At 37.4% G+C, this 21,779-nt stretch overlaps 1 protein-coding gene across 1 annotated transcript in view; it reads left to right on the forward strand.

The window, feature by feature from the left end:
* Positions 1-3,146: 3,146 nt before the first annotated feature.
* Positions 3,147-21,779, forward strand: part of GALAK (galacturonic acid kinase) — a 78,853-nt gene continuing 60,220 nt past the window's right edge. The window contains exons 1-4 of the mRNA XM_089155066.1: positions 3,147-3,551; positions 3,860-3,973; positions 5,933-6,004; positions 8,184-8,227. Coding sequence (XP_089011192.1) covers positions 3,519-3,551; positions 3,860-3,973; positions 5,933-6,004; positions 8,184-8,227 — 263 coding nt within the window. The 5' untranslated portion in view covers positions 3,147-3,518. The remainder of the gene's footprint in view (positions 3,552-3,859; positions 3,974-5,932; positions 6,005-8,183; positions 8,228-21,779) is intronic.

The following is a 21,779-nucleotide window of genomic DNA, read 5'->3' on the forward strand; positions in this document are numbered from 1 at the left end:
TAAAAATCTCTTATGCAAAAGCTCATATCAAGTAATTGAGTCTTCCTCAAGAGATTGGTGTCTCAAAAAAGGATACCTTTCAATTCTTATCAGATAAGTCGACTCAAAGGTTTAAGGGATGGAAGCTTCACCTACTCTCTCATGTAGGCAAAGGGATAATGTTGAAATTTGTGGCCTTTGTGTTACCTCAATATGCTTATAGTCACTTTAAACTTCCTAAAACTCCATAACCATTCTGAAAAACAAGCTGCAATTTTTTATTGGAAAGTGGAGGGAAGGGCTAAAACACATTGGATAGCATGGGAAAGGTTATGCCTACCCAATTCTACAGGTGGGTTGGGTTTCAAGAACTCCTATACCCAGAATTTGGCTCTCTTGGCTAACATGGCAGCTAGGCTTTAGTAGCAACCTAACTCTCTTTGGGCTCGCTTTACAAAGGCCATTTGCTTTTCTCATTCATCTTTTTGGATGTTGTCGTAGGTCATCAAGCTTTCTGGGCATGACATAGTTTGGTGGCTGGAAAGGAAGCTCTAAGACCTATGTTAATGATATGGCATGTATTATTAGAGTATGGGATGATCAAGGGGTGCAAGGCTTGGCATTAACTTGGATTGAGGAACAATCTCCCCTAGGTATGGAGAACTTGTTGGTATCGGATTTGATGGACTGTCAATCTAGAGTGCAGAAAGTGGAGAGGATAGAGGATAGAGCATATCTTCTCACAAAGGGTAGCTTTGGCTATTTGTAAAATGTCATTATCGATTTTCCCCAACACTGATCAATTAGTGTCAACAGGATCCAGAAATGGCATGATAATAGTAGTGTACAATGCTCTAAGATTCTCTCTTGCAAGATAATGGTGGTGCTTCGCCTTCCAATTGCTAGTTGGGCTACTATATCACCAGATGTTTGGAAGTTCATATGGAAAGTTGCTGTGCTACCAAAGACATGCAGGCACTTAATATGTGTGGTTGTGCAACTGTGCTAGCTATGGGGGAAGTATGCTCAGACAACATTTTTAGGTTGATCCATCTTGTATTCATTGTGGAGAAGAAATAGAAAGTTCTGACCATATCATTTTGGTTGTGCTTATGCACAGGCAGTGTGGTTTGCAAGTTTGTTGTCTTATGTCCCTCCGACAGCTAATTCCCATGTGCATGAATGGATTCAAGAACTGAGGTCCCTCCTATCAATAGTGAAGTTGATAGAGAAGCATTAGTGACTCATTGTCTATTTATATGTTGGTAGCAATGGACTTCGAGGAACAACGTTGTATTTAAATGGAGGTCCTAGACTCCTAGATAGGTTGCATGACGTGCTTCGAAGTGCCTACTTGGTATTGCTATTCATCAAAGGAGCAGTCGGTAAGATCGAGAAGGTGATAGCAAAAAACGAGAGGCACCTCTGACGGGGTGGATGAAGATCAATTTAGATGCATCTTGTGCTGATGACAGGGCTTGATTTGGTTTGGGGTTAGTAGCTTGATATCATTTAGGTGAGATCCTTTGGGTTGTTGAATCTATCTCGTTTGGATCGGTGTTGGTGAGTGAAGCTTTGGGACTGGGGACAGGGCGGACCTGTAGAGGGGCCGGGGGCCGTACTGGATTTTTTAAAATTCGTACTCATTTTTTTATTTATTATTATTTATAGTTTTTTCTCTTCTCACATGTGAAATGTCACTATTTGGCTCCCCCAATAGTGAGAACAATTTTTGAAGGTAAAATAATGGGTATAAATGTCATTCCTAATTAAAAACTAACTCTTCAATCCTTATTTATTCTCTCATCTTTTCTCTCTCCTTTTTTTCTTTTTATTTATTCTCTTCTCTTTCTATAAAATGGGTTAAAGGAAATTTTTTGAAAAAAAAACATATTAGATATTCAAAATATTATTCCTATTAGAAACTAACTCCTCAATCCCTATTTATTCTCTCATATCTTCTATTTCCTCTATCCTCTATCTTCTTTTCTTCCTATTTATTCTCTTTCTTTTTTATAAAGGTGGGTTAAGAAGATTTGAAAAAAAATTCTACTCCATAATTAGGTACTCTTTCTATTTCTCAATTTATTTATCGTTTCTTTTTTATCCTTTTTTATTCTTTTTTTTCTTCTTTTTATTTGATTTTATATTCTATGTTTCTTTATTTATTTTTTTGCAATTTTTTGTTGATTTTGTATTGTGAATAAAATATCCATAGTTAGTAAGGTAATTAACTACCATTGGTTTGCATCTCTTACCTAAAAGAAAAATAACTCGATTTACATCTCTTACCAATGAAAATTTTGGTTTGCATCTAACTTTTTAAGGTTGAAGTCATGTGTATTTTTTTTTTTTTGTATTGTTGTTTTAATTTACCTATATTTTGTTGACAAAAAAAAATATCATTATCAATAATTTACCTTTTTTTTTAAAATATGTGTGGGCCCCACAAAATATGTGGGGCCTATTCCTTAATATAATAAAATAATTCAGAGGTGAGACACCCAATGGGTCTTATAAATGTCCACAACAGGAAGGTTATTTGGCTTTCATTCTTTGCCCCCCGCCAATATTGAATCCTAGGTTCACCCTCGACTGGAAACTACTATGTTGTATACCATCTAAGATGATTGGTGTCATGTTGCCTTTGAATCTGATAATCTTGAACGGGAGTATTGCTACCTTGGGAAGACTAGCACCCTACGAGAGTACATGGCTTCCATCATTCGAGATACTTGTCAGTTTGTTTTTTATTTTGTGGAATGTCGTTTTTCCTTTATTACTATAACCTGCAATTCATTAGCGGATGTTTTAGCTAGGAAGGCCCAGTTGGTTGATAAGACAATGGTTTGATCGCTTTTCACTCCCTAGTCTTGATTTGTTTTTAATAAATAATTTCTTTATTAAAAAAGAAAAATATTACCTCCTACTTTCACTTTCGGATAAGGTCTCAAATTGACAGCTGGATAAGGGTCCCACCTGATGTATGGTGAAGGTTCAGAACCTCAGTGGTGATTCCAACTTGAGATTGCCACCGACATGATATTGTTAAGGACATATCTGCATCATCTAGAGGGTATGGACCCCACTCTTGGCCAGGAGAAGACATGTGGACCCACATCAGAAGGGAAAGGTGCCACATTCTAAAAATGGATTTCATATAGACATATACCGTGAATGGTGGAGACGCCTGACAACTGTAAGAATTCCCGTGAAAATCCTTCCAAAATCGGGCGTAATCATCCGCAACACGAGTTGTATGGCAGTGGGTGTAATCCTCGCTACACTTAGGCGATTATTGATAATGCTAAGTAACTGAAGCAAATTAGCCCAAAAATTTGACATTTCAACTTATTTTCCTGGTGCACCATTAATCCAAGGTCCTATAATTCTTCAGCTCCACTCCTCACCTCTCAATCTTTCTATAATATTGTACAGAACGACAAACATTTAATCTCTCGGCTAATCCCAGAGAGAAGTATACCAGATTTTGGAAGATCTGTCTAATTCTTTTCTAGCTTCAAAGAGTGACAAAGAAGATGGGAGCTGCATCCTGGCCTTCTGAAACAGAGGTTCTCTACATTCCATTATGTTCTCTTTGCTTCTCTTTCTCCCTGAAATGGTGCATTTTCATGATTTCATGATACCCTTGTGGTAGATTTGGTTCTGTGGTTGCTTCTGCATTGACGGTTTTTGCAATATTTTTTAGGGATTGAGGCCATGTTATCTGTTTTCTTCCCGTTCTTTTTAATTTCATTGAATGTGGAAGGTAGATTGGTTTCTGTGTGTTCTAGTTTGAATGGCTTCTGCTCTATGCTTACTTGATGTTTTTGTGATGATTACTTCGTTTACATTGATGGGTTTATGTTTCTGATTGAAGTTGGATGAAGTGAGAAACAAGGTAGCGAAATTGAGCGGAAGAACTGCTGGAGAAGTCAGGGTTGTTGTTTCTCCATATAGAATTTGTCCTTTGGGAGCCCACATTGATCATCAGGTTGGTCCATTTATCTTTTAATCATTTATTCTCAAATGGAATATGGAAAATCTAGGAAATAATTAATTGTTGTTTTGTACTTGATTGATGAACTAAGGCATTGTTATTAGTTGGATGTGTTTTCTTACGAGTTTAGCTTTTCTTTTCTTCTTCTTCTTCTTCTTTTTTTATTTTTATTTTTATTATTTTTTATTATTATTTCTTTTTTGTTTTATTTATTATTATTATTTTTTGTTTTGTTTTGTTTTTTCTTTGGGAGTTTAGATCTTTGCATCCCATGCCCCTTTTTTCTGAAGAGAGCAAGAAAGAAGCACATCATTTGTAGGGTTACCTTTTGGAAAGAGCAAATTACATATACACCCCCTTGAATTTATTTTCTATTACGTTTATACCCTCATGTTTCAACTTATATATGAGCCGTATCTCTACAATAGGACAATGGGGTTAAGAATGACCTAACATGTATTGTATTTTCAAAAATTTCCTATTACTCTTCTTCACTTCATAAGAAGTATGGAATATCTATTATTTTCAATTGAATGGAGAAATTAGGGAATTTTGTATGTGGCATTGTGCATTCTTGTTATTTTTGGGAGCAATTTCAATTTTTTTCTTCAATTCTAAGAAGATTCAGTAAGGGCAAATACGCCCTTTTAATTTAAATTAATAGCGTTAGGCACATGGTACATTCATATTAACAAAAATTTTAGAGGCTGTAAATGTAATTGTTTGCTGATTCACGGGGTTCATATGTAATTTTCTCATTTGAAGAGAACTGGCCTCTTAACTAGTTATTTAGCACAAAGTTGCATGACCACTACCAAGAAAACATCCAACTTTCTCTGCCTCTATTGATTTAGAACTTTAGTAATTTTCCTTTTCGTAAAACCTTTATCTTTCACCAAGGTAGCTTTTCCTTCAGGATCTCTGTTTGTTCTGATGTAAAATGTTGGGAAAAATGCGAAGTATTGAAACAAGAGTTGGTTTCATGAGTAGTAGAGGAAAGTCAGAGCATAAAAATTTTCAGCATGACTGCTATTTTACATAAAATTTCTGCAAAACAATTTAAAAGTAAAATATAACCTTTATTTCAATTTAGTGCAATTTATGTGAAAACAAACAGCGCCTAAAAGAAAATTTATTAGCAAATATCATGCTGCAGATTACCTTTCCAAAGTCTGGTTACTAAAGGGTTTTCATTACATTTACAACTATGTGGTGGATTACAAGTTCACTTATGCAAGTGATTTTTTGTCGGAGGGCACTGTCACAATGCATTTAAAACTTTAGATGAGACCATGCATAAAAATAGAGCAATACTGAGAAGGGCTAAAACTAACAAAAAGATGATATTGAAATGTTACTGCCAATATTTAACCAGTCATGCTATTGTTAAGATAGAGCAGAGATACATTTGTTTGATGATACAATAGTTGTCATGGCGACTAGGCCATCCAAGTATTGGTGGGTCCCTAGCTGCTAGAGCTTCCTAGGCATTACCTAGGAATTCTAGGTGTACAGTATATGATATTGTGACTAAATGTAATGTAACAATGATAACTTCATATTATTATGTTTAGATGCAACATAGAAGCCACTCGCCAATGCCATTGATATAATTATGATAACAGCAACCTAGAATGAAAACCCGGCAAATAATAAAGGATAGAATATAATATAAGCATATCCAAGAAATAAATAAAAATGAAATTTAAAATGAAATAAAAAATCAAGTATCAACAAGGTGCAGTGTAGATGGCATATGAATTGTAGATTATAGCTTTCACTTTCTTTTCATTCATGGCTACGTTTTCTGAATCACATGCATGGATTTATTTAGTCTACATTTTCAATGTTTTTAGCTTTGGATGTTGATACCAATATTGTCGTATATCTACTTTCAGAATTTGGAAACAAAAACTGAAAGTTTCTATGATTCATCATTGAAATGCCATACAGGGTGGAACTGTTTCAGCCATGACCATTAATAAGGGTATTCTACTGGGTTTCATTCCTTCTGGTAACTCTGAGGTAAGAATAGTTGTCTTCTTTTAAATAATTGGTAATGGTTTTTTCACGGACAATTGTGATGATATCTGTGATTTTCATCTAACCTCAAGGAAGGCGGGTTGCATTCTACATGTATACCTGTTGTATATATTTCTTTACTTCTTCTGAAGATCATACCTAAGAGAAAAGCAAAACTTCTTGGAGGAGTAATCTCAACTATTAAATTATTAATCTTGATTAAGGGTCTTAGATACCCCAAAACACTTACTTGGTTAAGCATGAAAAATTAAGGTGATCAAATTAATATGGACAAATAGGATGACCTTTTTCTACTTATGTATTGTACCACATGCAAGGCATGGGTTCAACTTCCAACAAACGTGTCCACATAAGCCTGTCAACCATTTACAAGATGTATATGAGATATATTCCATTAAGCAATGGGAGAGCATCCAACCATCTAGATTAGGTACATTGTCAGAACACATTGTGGACCTGATTTATATAATGTTTCAACCATGCAGGAGGTCGATTATTCATGCATTGGAAACATCCCTTTGTTAACACCCCCCAACCCCCCCCCCCCCCCAAAAAAAAAAAAAAAAAAATCTGCCCTCTAGGATCCTCAACTAATAACAAGAGGAAATAGTTTCAGTGACAACTCCTTGTGAGGTCAAGGTAATTGGGAAAAGAAGGGGTGGGGGGAAGACAACAGTATTGCTGTTTTGCAGATATTTCTGCCAATTTTCTCTCATGGCTTTTTCTCCTACAAAGAGAGCATGAGCAAGCTTTTCACCTACATCCACTGAAGAAATAGCGTTGGAATTCTACTATCAAGACTGGTCTTTCTGTGGTATTAATCAAACAGTTAAAGAGTCATTTCCAAGGGCTTAAACCAAGCCTAGTACTTTTCCCTGGCCACACAATTCACATCCAATCCCTTTATTAGTCGATCAAGCGTCTACGACTCTCACAAGTCATAATGATGGTTGAGTTTCAAGAACAACCAGAACCCCTCAAAACAGGGGCATATATATGATTTAGCAAGATAATGGCGTAAATTTGATGGTGCAAAGTATAATGAGCAACCCCAATATGTTTCTCAACTCTTAACATAAAAGAACTAGGCTTTATTGGAGCGCTCAGGCTGACCTGGAGCTTATTCTAGACAACCCTGGAAGGCCATGTTAACACAGTCGGATCTTTCTTTTTTTTGCATCTGTTGGCTTCGAGTAGAAGTGGTCAGTCTTGGTAGTTGACCTCGAGATTTGGATGTTAATTCAGGACCTTTGAAGCCCTAAATCCTAACCATTCAGTCCATTTTCGGCAGGCTAGAAGTCAGCCTCTGGCCAACCTCAGATGCTTCCTTTATGCCTGTATAATGCCCTAACTAAGTTTTCAGCATTCGTTCATGCAAGTGACTTGCTACTTTGCCTTATGTTGTTCTCAGGACTTTTGGCATAGTGGTTTATCCAAATTTTATAATTGACCATTCAACGTCCTAGGGGCAGGTCAGGTCAAGTACCATCTTTGGAGGCTTTTACTTGTCCTTTGACATTCTCAAATTTGAGTACCTTGGATCTGCCAACCTTTGGGTGCCTAACATTCTTGGATTATGAGAATTATGTCATAAATAAAAGACTACAAAATTCCAAGATCTAGAAGCATAAGGTACTTACCATTCAAAGCCTTGATTTCTATTTGATGCTTGGCAGAGTGCTTGCAACTTTTGCTTCTATGCTACTTCAGCTTGTTAGATGATTTCCAAATTTTTCACCTATGATAGTGGTGATGTGCCAATTGAGCCCTAGCTTGGGACATGTTTGGCCTGCTTCAGATGTAGATGCTTAATGCCTTGACATTTGGGAAGAATCAACCGGGATGATGCTTACTCCTAACCTAGATCGGGAAAATTGTATATGGTTAAGCATATGTTTTTTCATCCATATGTTGGAAGTCACCAAAGCATTTTAGAACACATTTTGTCGATGCTCTCTTGTGATTTTATTTGTGCATTCATTCATTTTCCATATAGAGCAATTTGTAATTTTTAGAATTGCATAAAATAACAATAAACATATAGTGTTGATCTGTGGTGCTGTGAAAGTTCTTGTGCTATCAGATCTGTAACTTTTTCTATTTTTAAAATAATTTTGGTTTCTTTCTTCTGTTTGATAACGAAGTGAAATTCTGAGTGTAGGTTTTGCTAGAGTCAGGTCAATTCAGCGGAGAAGTGAAATTTAGGTATGAATATACTCCTCTAGCTTTTTTGTTTATTCTAATTATCTGAGCACTCGAGGTCTAAAAAGTGGGATCAGAATTGGCTTGGAATTGGCCAATCAAATCATAATCAACCAATCCAGAATCTCAAATACTGATTCATTGATCCTTTTGGAATCGGTCATAAACATATACACACCTTAAATTGGCCATTTCCTATCTTGTTAATCCCAGACTATGAGAACCTTCTTTGAAATAGCCATGAAAACAAACAGCTTTGCTTTTGTCACCATTTTCTCTCTCTTAGTCCTAAAAGTTGTAGAAAGTCTATGAAGGCTCTCTTTGATATGGTTTTCATTTCTATTTTACCTATTTTTCAAAAATAAGTACTAAAACTCATTCCTGGTCAAAATGCAAAAATTGTTTCTTAACCAATAGGTAATATAGAATTTTAGATATTGTACTAAAAATATGTTTGGCAAAACTTTCTGCAAAATAAATTTATAATAGTTTTTCATAAACTTAATACCAAATAACACATAAAACACTGAACTTACAAGTCCACCAATCATATGCCATACCGAGTAATAATAAGAAAGCAATTAATACATTACCCAAAACATCTCAACCGTATCATTAATCTTCATAGACTTCCTTGATCTGGTTTGTAGTTTGTCTTCAATATGCTTTCCCATTGTCGTTGCCTGCATACATCCTACCACATTTGCAATGTTCACGATCTTGTCATCATTAATATTAGTATCATTATCTTCATCATCAAACTCTCTCCTCTTCACTTTTTTCAAGAAGTTGATCCAATGCTGCCTGCTTCCTGAGAAAGTTGTGTGTTATTACGCGTGCAATCACAATCAACATTGGGACGGACAATGGGAGAGGCTGAGGCTGAAGGTAGAGACACCAGAAACAGGAGGGATGCTTAACATAATGGATTTTATATTTCATTTATTCATATGCCATTTCAAGCAAAATGCTTGCCATCTAACAGAAAGTATCTAAGTGTAGATTAGTTTAATCGAAATTTGAAGGAAAGCAGAATACCAATCAGCTGAATGACTTGTTGGAGAATTTCCAGGGTTATCACATGGTTAATTAGGAAAATTTCTGCCTTCTTCAGTTCAGTTAATTGTTCATTTTTTATTGCAGTCCCAAAGTTATGTTTCTTTGCAGTATTAATAACCCTTCTCCAGTGAACAAAAAGTAAAAAATCTAGCAACAAGAGAGCCTCAAATATCTCATGGAAAAACATAGAAAATATATTAAGTATTTCAAAGTGGTCCTTTGTGTTTCAACATACTATAACCAGCAATAAAGAACCACCGATTAAATAAAAAGCTGCACTTACAGCAAAAATAACATCTAATTGTCCAAGGCTGGCAATAAAACAGAGCAGTAAAATTTAGTGTTGCAGATAGCAAGAGCCAGGCATTGCGATCTGAACCTATATAGGCTTGAAAAAGGACCCCGGGCAACTCCAATGGACCAGATTCCAGCTGCAACAAGTTTCAGCTGAAGTAGAAACAAATAAAGGTTTCCAAACCTGGTAATAGTACTGTACAGCCTGAGATCTCCATTGATTTGTGTTAATTGCAAAAGTTTGCCAGCAGCAACTTCTATTGAATGCCTCAAGGGTCATCCTGTGATTTTCGCTTAGTATTCCTTGCTTTGGGATCCTTTATTGTTGCTCAGTTTGCCCTCAAATAAACGTGCTGTAATACCAAGTTCAGTAATTGAGATAATAGACGTAAAGAAGAGAAGAGACAAAGTGGGAGAAAGGAAGGAAGAAGCTGAGGTAGTAATACATCACACTCCTATTTCACTTGTCATAAGTTAGAAAAAAGAGAGAAATTAGATGACTGCTCTTCTACTAACATAACATATTCGTTTGCACATGTGGTTATTTCCATAGTAACTACTATTCTGAGGTAAGAGTATGGACTTTTAAGTTTTAACAGTCAGTCCACCCTTAAACCAAGGAAATGTTCCTGGAGAGAAGGGAGTTAGCCATATAAACTTAAAATGACCAAAACCTAGAATATAGTGACTCTAGGAAAGAGGAGAAAGGGTATGTACTTTGCAGTTTTGGAGGGGCAATAATTGCTTCTTATTTTTGAGTACAATCATAATGATTATGTTATTCAGTCAAGATATGGTATCCTTAACCGAACATTCTTCAAGATTTGTCGCTGAACCCAAACTTTCACCTCTATTCTAAGATAAATGTTAATTTCTTGGAATACTTATTATTTTTTACTCATGTTCTTTACTAATCATTTCCTAGGTGATGACTACAAGTATCAAATCTAGTTTCATGAGACATAGTGAGAGCTTTATTCCAGAAACTAATGAATTCTGTCCTTGGTTTAGTCAGCTGTATTGAATATATGGATCTTTGGGCAATTTTCTTTATTAACCTAGCCCCTGACACACATCTGATATATTAGAAGCACTGTAAATCTTCTCTATAAAACCATGTTCAAACGCAGTTGTCTGCATACCCTTCAAGCATGTTATTCCAGGTTACATATCTAATTCAATGCTCAAGTCAAACAGCATGTGGGCATCGCTAACTGAAACAGATATAGCATAGAGATGGATGAGCTTGTTACAGATGAGGGTACCATACTCAACCCCTAGCTTGACAATCTGAGTGAAACTTTCCCAACTGTAGGATTGGGCCATTGGATACAAGCTTTGAGGAGAAAAGTAAAGGTGAAGCCATCAGGTTCAACATATTTGCTTAGCATCCAGTCATAAGGGGGATAGTTCTAAGGGGTTTATGCTTGATGAGGTCCATCTGATGCCAGTGTTCCTTATGAAGGTATCTGCATCATAATCAAGAACCTTCTCGGCATTTTGAGGTTCCCATAGTCGGAAAAGTAGATGAGAATTGGCAAGTCTGCTGGCAGAGTAGGTGTCAGTGATTTGAGAGGAAATGTTAATAAGGACATGAAACCGGGTGGCTTCTTGGTGGTGGTTTCAGGGGAGCAAGATAGAGAGGTTAGTGCTTGGTTTTGTTTTCTTTGTGAATTTTGTGAACAGAACAGTGTGAGTAGCCAGGATTTTTAAAGACATGGGAATTTGTTGGAACTTGGAATCAAGAGATAGAGGGAAAGTTGTGGTGACCATTCATGCAAGCAGGTCTTGCTCGGAGACGAAGAAGATGAAGCAGCAATTCACTCGTGGAGCTCATGAATGAGGCCAGACAGGTTTACCATGATAGTATTTCCTTCCCAACTTTGAAAAGGACGGCCACCGCCACTTCAGTTAGTCTTGGAGAGTTACCAGTTTAAACCTCACTTATACATGTTTAGAAGCACACGCGTTTTCAAAATCACCGCAAAACAACTGAAAAGATTTTCATAGAAAAATTAAGAACAGCTCTCAACTTGTTTTTGGTTTTAATATTTTTTTTCAACCATTTATAAATAGAAATAGGCTGTATAAACTGTAACAAACACTACCAGAAGTATTTATTTGGGTACAAATATAAGATGAAAACTATACCAAAGACTGCTGAAATCTACAGGACATTTGGATAAAGAACACAAAAACGAAGACCTTAGGAAATCTATGCTACTTCTAAATTCCATATTCAAGGGTTTCAGTTGCTTCCAACCTAATTTGTCTAATTTGTGAGGGATTTGGTCAGCACGAGAATCAGCCCTGTACTTGATTCCGACTTTCTTAGTGTTGAAAGAAACGATTGTGGTGAATGGATTATTGATCCATGATCTCAAGCCCTCTATTTATAATTAAGTGGAAAGTAGACTATTACAAGGAATATAAGTTTACATGAATGCAAACTCTAATTTAACTCCTATTCAAACTCTTATTAGACTCCTAATAGAATCCAACATTCCCCCTCAAGTTGAGGCATATATATTAGTCATGCCCAACTTGCCTACAATAGGAAGGAAATCTCTTTCTTTCAAACCCTTAGTGAAAACATCTGCTACTTGGTCTCCAGATCTTACAAAAGGCATGCAGATAAACCCTTGTTCCAACTTTCCTTTGACAAAAAACCTGTCAATTTCAATGTGCTTAGTTCGATCATGTTGCACTGGATTATTAGTAATACTAATAGCAGACTTGTTGTCACAATATAACATCATATGGTTTGGAACTTGGACTCCAATATCTTGCAGCAAGCCTTTCAACCATAGTAGCTCACAAACTCCACGAACCATAGCTCTATATTCAGCTTCGGTACTAGATAAAGCTACCACATTCTGTTTCTTACTTCTCCAAGTAACTAGATTACCTCCAACAAAGGTACAGTAACCTGAAATTGACTTCCCGTCTGGAGATCTAGCCCAGTCTGCATCAGTGTATGCTTCTACTTTTAGATTATCGGTGGGTGATAGAAGTATTCCTTTTCCAGGAGTTCCCTTCAAATACTGTAGTATTCTGGTAACAGCCTTCATATGAGCTAAATATGGATCATGCATGAATTGGCTCAGTATCCCTACAACATAAGCGATGTCTGGCCTGGTGTGGGACAAGTAAATAAGCTTCCCTACCAGCCTTTGGTATCTTCCTTTGTCCACTGGTTCTCCCTCTTTTTCTTTAAGTTTAGCTCCAGCTTCAATAGGGGTATCAACTGGTTTACACCCCAACATTCCCACTTCTGATAATAGATCTAGGACATACTTTCTTTGGGATAGGAATATGCCTTTATTTGATCGAGCCACCTCAATCCCTAAGAAATACTGTAACTTCCCTAGATCTTTAATTTCAAACTCTTTGCCAAGAAAATCTTTCAACTTTTGAATTTCTTCACCATCATTCCCTGTGATGACAATATCGTCTACATAAACAATGAGAAGTGTGATGTTAGTACCTGACTTTTTGACAAATAGTGTATGATCAGCATTGCTTTGCTTGTACCCAATATAAGTCATTGCCTTCGAAGGCGTCCAAACCCAGCATCTAGGAGACTGTTTTAACCCATATATTGACCTCTTCAATCGACGGACTTTCCCCTGCGCAGTATTGTCATCGGAAAAACCATGTGGGATTTCCATATAGACCTCTTCTGCTAACTCCCCATGTAAGAAGGCATTCTTTACGTCTAGTTGGTGCAAGTTCCAGTGTTTGTTCATAGCTATAGACAACAGAACTCTGACAGTATTTAGTTTCGCAACAGGGGTAAAGGTCTCCTGATAATCAATCCCATAGGTTTGGGTAAACCCCTTTGCAACTAGTCTAGCTTTCAACTTGTTGACTGATCCATCCATATTTTGTTTAACCACAAATACCCATTTGCAGCCCACTGGTTTTTTTTCCTGGAGGAAGTGTAATCAGCTCCCAAGTGTCATTTTTCTTCATTGCCTGCATTTCCTTTACCATAGCTTCCTTCCATTTCTTATCAGCATAGGCTTCCTGCCAACTTTTAGGAACAGATACAGATGACAGAGAGGATATAAAAGCATGGTAGGAGTCAGACAAAGATTTATAAGAAACATATTTAGCTATGGGATGTTGAGTACAAGATTTGACCCCTTTTCTAACAGCAATAGGAATATTGGAAGAAGATACCTCAGTAGAATCTGATTCTGGAGCAGGAGACTGAAGTGGTAACGTATCACCTTTCTCCCACCGCTTTAGCCGGTTGTATTTCTTCCTCTGATAAGTCTTCACCTCCTTATTCTGGTCAATCTGGTTTTGAAAGACCCCAATAGTGTGTCTCACAGGAGTGGTCTCCCCCTGGCTAGGTTCTTCACATGGTTCATAAAATGAAGGGGGTGGATTAGAGTCCTCAGTTATATTGGCCGAAGTCTCCCCCTGGTCAGGAAACTCTTCTGGGACTCTAAAGTTGTGTTGGTCTATGATAGGAAGATCTAGAGTCGGAAAGAACACCTCTCCTCTAGGACTCTCCCCCTGGAGAGGTGTATAGTAAGGGCAAAACTCATGAAAAATTACATCCATGGATACAATGGTTTTCCTGGAGGGAGGATGACAACATTTGTACCCTTTTTGAGTAGCAGAATACCCCAAAAATATGCAATGTAGGCCGCGGGGTGCCATCTTACTCTGGTGGGCTGTGATTCTGGCATAGCACACGCATCCAAAAACCTTTGGGGGAACAACAAAAGAAGAGGCTCCCTGAAGAATCTCATTAGGACATTTAAAACCAAGTATCTTACTGGGCATCCTATTCAGAAGGTAAGAAGTAGTGAGTATAGCATCACTCCAGTACTGGTCAGGTACATTCATAGCAATCATAATGGAACGGTCTATCTCTAAGAGATGTCGATTCTTCCTTTCAGCCACCCCATTTTAGGCAGCCGTATCAACGCAACTGGTCTGATGTATTATGCCGAGTCCAGAGAGATATCTTTGAAATTCACCATCAATATACTTGGTGCCATTGTCACTGCGAAGGATCTTTACAGTGGCATTGAACTGAGTTTTAATCATATTATGAAAATTACGAAAACATCGGAAAACCTCATTTTTTTTGTTTTAAAAGATAAATCCATGTAGAACGAGAGTGACAATCAATAAAAGTAACAAAGTACCTATGGCCAGTAATAGATACACGTCGGCAGGGACCCCACACATCAGTATGAATTTGCATAAAAGGAATAGGTCTTCTATTATGAAGAGAAGGTAAATAAGTAGAACGAGTCTGCTTTGCAAAAATGCAGGCTTCGCAAAAAAAATTATCCTCATTATAAGAAGAAACCAAATCAGGAAATATTTTCTTAAGAGTTCCTAGAGGGGGGTGACCTAGCCTACGGTGCCACTGATGAAGGTCTGATTTTACCGAATGGACCGGATTAGAAGATGTAGTCAAAGCAGACGCAGATTCTCCAATCGGCTCAAGCAAATAAAGTCCATTGTCTAGTTTACCACGTCCAATCTCCTTCCCCGTGACCAGATCCTGGAGGACACAGTAAGATGGGAAAAAAGTCACTTTACAATTCAAGTCATGTGTAAGATTACTGATAGAGAGCAAGTTACTAGAGAAAGAGGGAACATGTAAAACTTTAGACAAAGAAAGTGATGGAGAATGCTGAATGGTTCCTTTTCCAGCAATATAAGAATATGAGCCATCAGCAATTCGAACTTTATCCTTTCCAGAAGTTGGAGAATATTGTAAGAAAGAAGAGGATAAACCTGTCATATGATTTGTGGCTCCTGTATCAATGATCCAAGGAGTAGAAACTAAGAAGCTTGAAAGCTTGTAAAAGTTTTACCTGATATAGTAAGGTAGGAGTTGGTATGGGGAGTAGAAGAAGCAGTGGTCGAGGCTGTACTGTCAATAGTTGTCATGTTGACAAAATTATCTGCAGTTCTTCAGTCTTCAACCTTTCGAAGTAACTGAAATGTCGCGGAATACAATAGCCAAACCACCCAAACAAGTGATAGAATTCAAAAAATACTTATAAAGAATACCATTTTTTTCTTTTCTGATTCTGATTCTGATATGGAAAATCACAAACAGGTCCCTGAAAGTTTGTAAATTTACAAACCTAACCCTCAAACTTAGTATTTACGTTTTCTGTTTTTCTTTTTATTTTGGCTGGGCTGATCGAAACAGAAAACATAAATACAGCAGTAGTCTTCACTCTTCAGGAGTCTCTTTCAGCGGAAGTTGCAGAAGCTCCGGCAGTAGAAGCAGCAATAGCAAGAGCAGCGGCAGCGGCAACGGCAGCGGAAGTTGCAGAAGAAGCAGCGGTAACCGATTCTAATTTATGATTCTTATCGCAAAAAGCAGCAGCAGCAGGAATTCAAGAATCGCAGCAACAGGAATTCTTGTCACGAGAAGCAGCAGGAAGCGTGGTTCTTCTTCTCTTCTTCTTTCCTTTTTTTTTTCCTCTGATCTTCAAGGTGGAACTGAAACGATAGTGCAGCGGTGCAATGAGTTTGAAAAGGGAAAAAAATTCTGCCAAACGATGGTTGCAGAATTATGGGTTGAAGAATTGATTTCTGCGATGGTTGCAGAATTAGGTTGTAGAAGAACAGAAAAAACTGCAAAGGGTTTTGGTGAAAAAAGATAATTTGCTATGGGTTTATGGGTTTGAAGAAAGAAAAAAAATAGAAGAAGATCCTAATCGAACTTAGGCTTTGATACCATGTTGAAAGAAACGATTGTGGTGAATGGCTTATTGATCCATGATCTCAAGCCCTCTATTTATAATTAAGTGGAAAGTAGACTATTACAAGGAATAAAAGTTTACATGAATGCAAACTCTAATTTAACTCCTATTCAAACTCTTATTAGACTCCTAATAGAATCCAACACTTAGCCCTGTGTTAGTTATCATTTTGTCCTTATGGCCGTTAACACAGTTTCTATTGCGGGTCTCACTTGCTGAAATGAAGATGAACAAAGTGAAATCTGCTTGCCTTGCTTTCTCACTCACTAAAGCTAGAAGGCCAGCTATGCTATGCTCATTCAGTCCTGTGCTTGGTATCATGGAACGCTACTACACTTTCACCGAAAGATTTATGCTACAATACAAACTCTACCTTCATTCCTAATATACCTCAGGGAAATCATAATAGGAGCTAAAATAATCCATAAAAGGATGAACCCCCTAAGATCTGGGACAGATTATAATTGGCCAAGGGATGAACCAGCATTGGAGGCCAGCTTGAACCAGCCAGCTAATCCTAATAGAAGGCCCATTGCCCCCACAAATTTGACCAGTCAGCATGGACCACTGCAATAAGACAAAACATGAAGATAAAAGGCCAAACAATGTTCATGATATGTTCGCACGGACAGTGTCACAGCCCCATGTTTGGCTTAGTGGGATATTCCTAAAAGATTTGTGGTACCCAAAATCAGTGAGAAGAATTTATTTTTGGGAGGTTTAGAAGACGAGGTTGGTTTCTATTTTTGTAGTTTCAATTTTAGTTATTCATGCATTTGGCTGAATAATTAACTTGGTAGTTTCTATTTCCGTAAAATTCTACTGTTACTAGTTACATGGTAGGAGCAAGATCTCACCACCTCAAAATACCTAGATCTCGGTTGAGATATACCATTTTTCTGGCGTAAACTCAATGGCTTATATCGGTGGGTTTTAGGGCCTTGGACCTCGGTTGGGCTGAAACTTGGTATTTTGCCTATTTAAGGCCGTTTGAACACATTGGTGGCTCTGGATTTGTTAGAAAATAACCCTAAGTATGTCTTCTAAGTCGCCCTATGTGCAAAATTGAAATGCTATGAAATGCAAGGTTAGACAACATGCAATATAGAGATATCAAGTGATTCAAGCTGTTAACTATCAAGTATCAAATACATTATACATCAAATTATCAAAGAACTTAAATGTCTTCGAAATTTTACAACCATAAGAAGTTTTAGTTAGTCATAAATCATAATCCATAAGGTCACAAGACTGCAAGAGTATCACTCAGCATTCTGCATCAACTGATTTTGAATAGTGGCCACATATGACTCCAAAGTCAACTCATCACTGCAGTATGTCACATATGGGTTTATTTGGGACTGATATGTCTCCATTTTAGAATACTAGAGGAATAACACTCTGGGGTAACCGTCAATCGTGGGTGGGTGAAAGAGCCATTGCTGCTCTTGTTGTTTGTGCTGCTATTGAATATATGGGTAGGGGTTTCTAAACTAGTCAGTCAATAGCCCATATTCACTCCCATATGTGTACTCTCTAGGTGCAGGGTCTTGAGGAATAGCATGATCTCCATAAGAAGAATACCCAGTGTAATCTGACCTGGTGCTGTGATCCCCGTATAAGTACTCCAATGATTGCCAACTGGCCAAACTCTGCTATTGTGAACCACTGTGACCATGATCTAGGCTCATGCTTCCCATGTTCAATTCAAGATCTTGCAATGCTCGCATCATCATTCGTTTGTCCCTGGTTTGATCTGCTCTTCCTACTCCTAGTATAAGTCCAAGCAACAGGGGAACCGTGGCTCACATGTGTCGGATGACTCGGACTTGGTGGAGGTGACTCCCTTTGTTGACCTTACTTCCACGAGCAACACCACCAGCCTGACTGCCTCTATGACTTGATGGCTGACTTGGAGGGATGGTATCATTGGCATTATCTGCACTCCCACTACTATACGTCACCTCAGTAGTTTCAAGTCGACTAGGTGCTCCACAAATGGTTCACTTGGTCTTGCTGATGCTGCTACAGCAGCCTAACCTTCATCAGAAGACATGTGGTCAGCCACAACATTTGGGCCCATGCCAATAGCAATAGTATGATTTGGCTTCCTTCCTGGCCCATCCAACACTGGGCCACCTCGATCCCTAACCCATTGATATATAACATCATCTTCCTCATCCTCTGCAGGGGGCTCGTGGAATATATCAGTTAACTCAATTGGTTCCTAATTTTCATCATCCATATCATATTGTATGTGCTTTACTCTTAACCTCATGTTGTATTGCACATACACTAAGTCCTCGAGCCTTTTACTCCCCAATCTGTTCTGTACCTTACCATGGATGAGCAAGCAAGTGCTCTAGTTCCTCTCGCAACCAGAGGATGAGTAAGTTTGTGAGAGTACTTAAATTGCTATGTCCTAGAGATTTGGCGGACTAGTTCCATATAACACCCACTAGTCAGCTGGATACCCAAATATAACAATGCATTAGGCAAGTAAATTTGAATACTTATATAATTTATAGGTTATAATCTTATGGACTTATCAGTTATCACTTATAAAGCTATAGTAATGGACTATTTACCAAGATCATTTTTTACCTAATTGCAACCGCAAAAAGCTTTCCAAAACTCCTAGAGGCATCCCTAAACTCCCTGATCTGTACACCAATTGTTCAATTATTGTACTTTTACTACTGTATATGCACTAATACAAGAAGTTGAAGAAACAATTGAATAAGTTCTAACCTCTCCATTAATTGACCCTTGCATGACGGGATTTGGCACAAGCTTCTCCACCATGTCTTGCACCACATTCATCAATCTTACACTACGCCTCAGATCATTCTTGTAATGGTACTTTGGGTTGAGGTAGTAAGCTTGTATTATGGAAATAAAAAATTTTGGTTAGTAATTTGGTTCTTACTTGTTTATAAATTATAAGTTATAACAAATTAACAATGTAAGTTATAACAAATTAACAATGTAAATTAAAGTATATAACAAAAACTTAAAGACTTAATAGTGACTCACAAGCCAAATGTGAAGGATGCGTCAAGTGTGTCTTCCATCTATCATCGATGATCCTCTCGTAGGATTTGTAGGAGCCAGGGGCAATAGCTCTAACCAACTCTTTCATTTGTTAGAGGGCAACATATATGTGGGGCACATGCTTCTTCTCCGAATCCACCATCCTTAAAACAAACACAATAGGCTCTAAAATAACCATTGTCCTATTTAGCTACCTCCAAAAGCAATCATCAACACTGATTTGTTGGATTACTACTGCATAAGGATGGCTAGATCCACGCCAATTAAACCACTCCTCACTTGCAAACATATGCCGTAGACCCACCACTTTCTTCTGGAAGCTTTTCAGAGCTATATGGTGGTGAATCTAGTCAATCCAGGTTTGACTAGATCACCCTTACAGTGGTTCTTCATCATTTTCAGCACATAACCATGGTTATAAATAAAATTACTGACCCTTCTAGCCCTCTTAACTACAACATTAATTAATTTTCTCTTCCCTAAGTCCTTTAACATAAGATCAATCGAGTGTGCTGCACATGGTGTCCAAAAGAGGTGGATCCTGTTGCTCTTCTTCTTCATCAACATTTCATCAACTTTCTTGAAGTCAGCACCATTATCTGTGACAATTTGGACAACATTGCTTGGCCCTACCTTGAGGACCACTTGCCTAAGAAGTTTGTAAAGGTAGTCAACATCTTTGATTTTGTGTGAGGCATCCACTAACTTAAGGAAGGATGTCTTTCCATTGCAGCTCAACATGAAATTAATGGATTGTACAGTAGGACTAGTCCATCCATTAGCCATCACAATAACACCATATGTTGTCCATCTTTCCTTCAATGAACCAATGTATTCCTCCACCTCCTGCTTCACCTTTGGTAAATATTTATTCATTACTTCCCAAGCTGTTGGGCCTTTAATCCCTACACCTGCCTTAGCAACTGCATTGATCATCCCCTGATAATATGGTGTTTTGGCTATATTGGTTGTAATGTTGTTGTAGAGCATGAATTTGCTAATCACCAACCTAGCTTCCTCCTCCTTACTACCTTCTTTACCTCGAGCAAACATATGGAATGCTTCTTTGATAGGTGTCTTGATGCCTAAAGAGGGAGGGGTCTTGGTCAAATGTGGCATCATAATGTTGTAGTCTTCCTCCTCCTTTCAGTCCTTTCACTTCCCCCACTTCCATGAAAACTATGTCTAGGTGGCATAGATGCCCCTGACCCCAAACCACCTGCTCCTCTTTTTTGTTTATATTACTTCACATTCTCAAAATGTAAGGACTATCTGCTAGCTTCCATTGTAGCCCATCTGTCTCCACTCGGCCTGTGACTCAAAATACCCATACACCTCCTCCGCTCCTTATTGTCGTCTGACTCCTCATCAACATCAACAAAAGTTCTCTGTAGCACTGTATCCTCAAATTCCCTTTGCTTTTGTGCCATTTCATCTTTCTTTGTCTCCCTCCCTTTAAAGTTGCTGGAATTGCTTTTTTCCCTTCATAAAGAACCTTGTGACACTTGGCAACATCTTTGTAGCCACTATCCAAGTGTTGCTTTAATCTGGTTGAACCACCATAATTCAAGGTCTTAGGCAATACTTGTAGCGGGATTTTTTCTTGTCAATAGTTAGTGGATCCTTATGTTGCCAAGCAATGTCCTGAGTCCCACTGCCAGTGCTACCACCACTCCCATTAGTTGCCATTTAAGCTACAAGTCTACAACACTCAAATACATACATGAATGTTTCCAAATAATCATTAGAATAATTTTTAGATAATTAAAAACATGTAAAAACAATTTATAAAACAACAAAACACACACTTTGTTCTAAGATAACATATATACAATGCTCAAATAAACATGTTTGTATTTTAAAATAAACTAAATAATATGAGCATCTTTTAAAAAGAAAAAAGAGATAACTTTTTAATAAAATATTATTTTTCATAATTATTTTATTTAATTATTTAAATTAAAAAAATACAGCAAGCATGATAATCAAAATATGACTACATGGGGTTGTAGCCCTCTCAATGTAGTTTAACATAAGTATTTTATATTTTTTAATTTTAATTTTTTTAGACATTATATTTTTTAAATATGAAAATTCAAAAAATAAATTAATAACAGAAAATTAAATTTGTTTCCATGAAAATGTAGATCGAAGCTACCAGATCAACATATATTTATACTAGACCGCACACCCATTGTAGAACATTCTATTTGAAAAAAATTCAAATTTGGAGAAAAATCTTACCTTTGTTGAAGATCTAGTTGAAATATGCTTGGATGATGATAATCTAATGTTATAGAAAGCATGTTTGGAAGTTGAAATATAGTTGAATCCCCAAAAATTCTGGCCAAAAATTGATTTTTCAGCAAGATTGGAGAGTTGTAGCAAGAGAGAGC

Source organism: Hakea prostrata, chromosome 5, assembly GCF_041222555.1.
Source record: "Hakea prostrata isolate BN-2017 chromosome 5, UWA_Hpros_2, whole genome shotgun sequence".
Lineage (NCBI taxonomy): Eukaryota > Viridiplantae > Streptophyta > Magnoliopsida > Proteales > Proteaceae > Hakea > Hakea prostrata.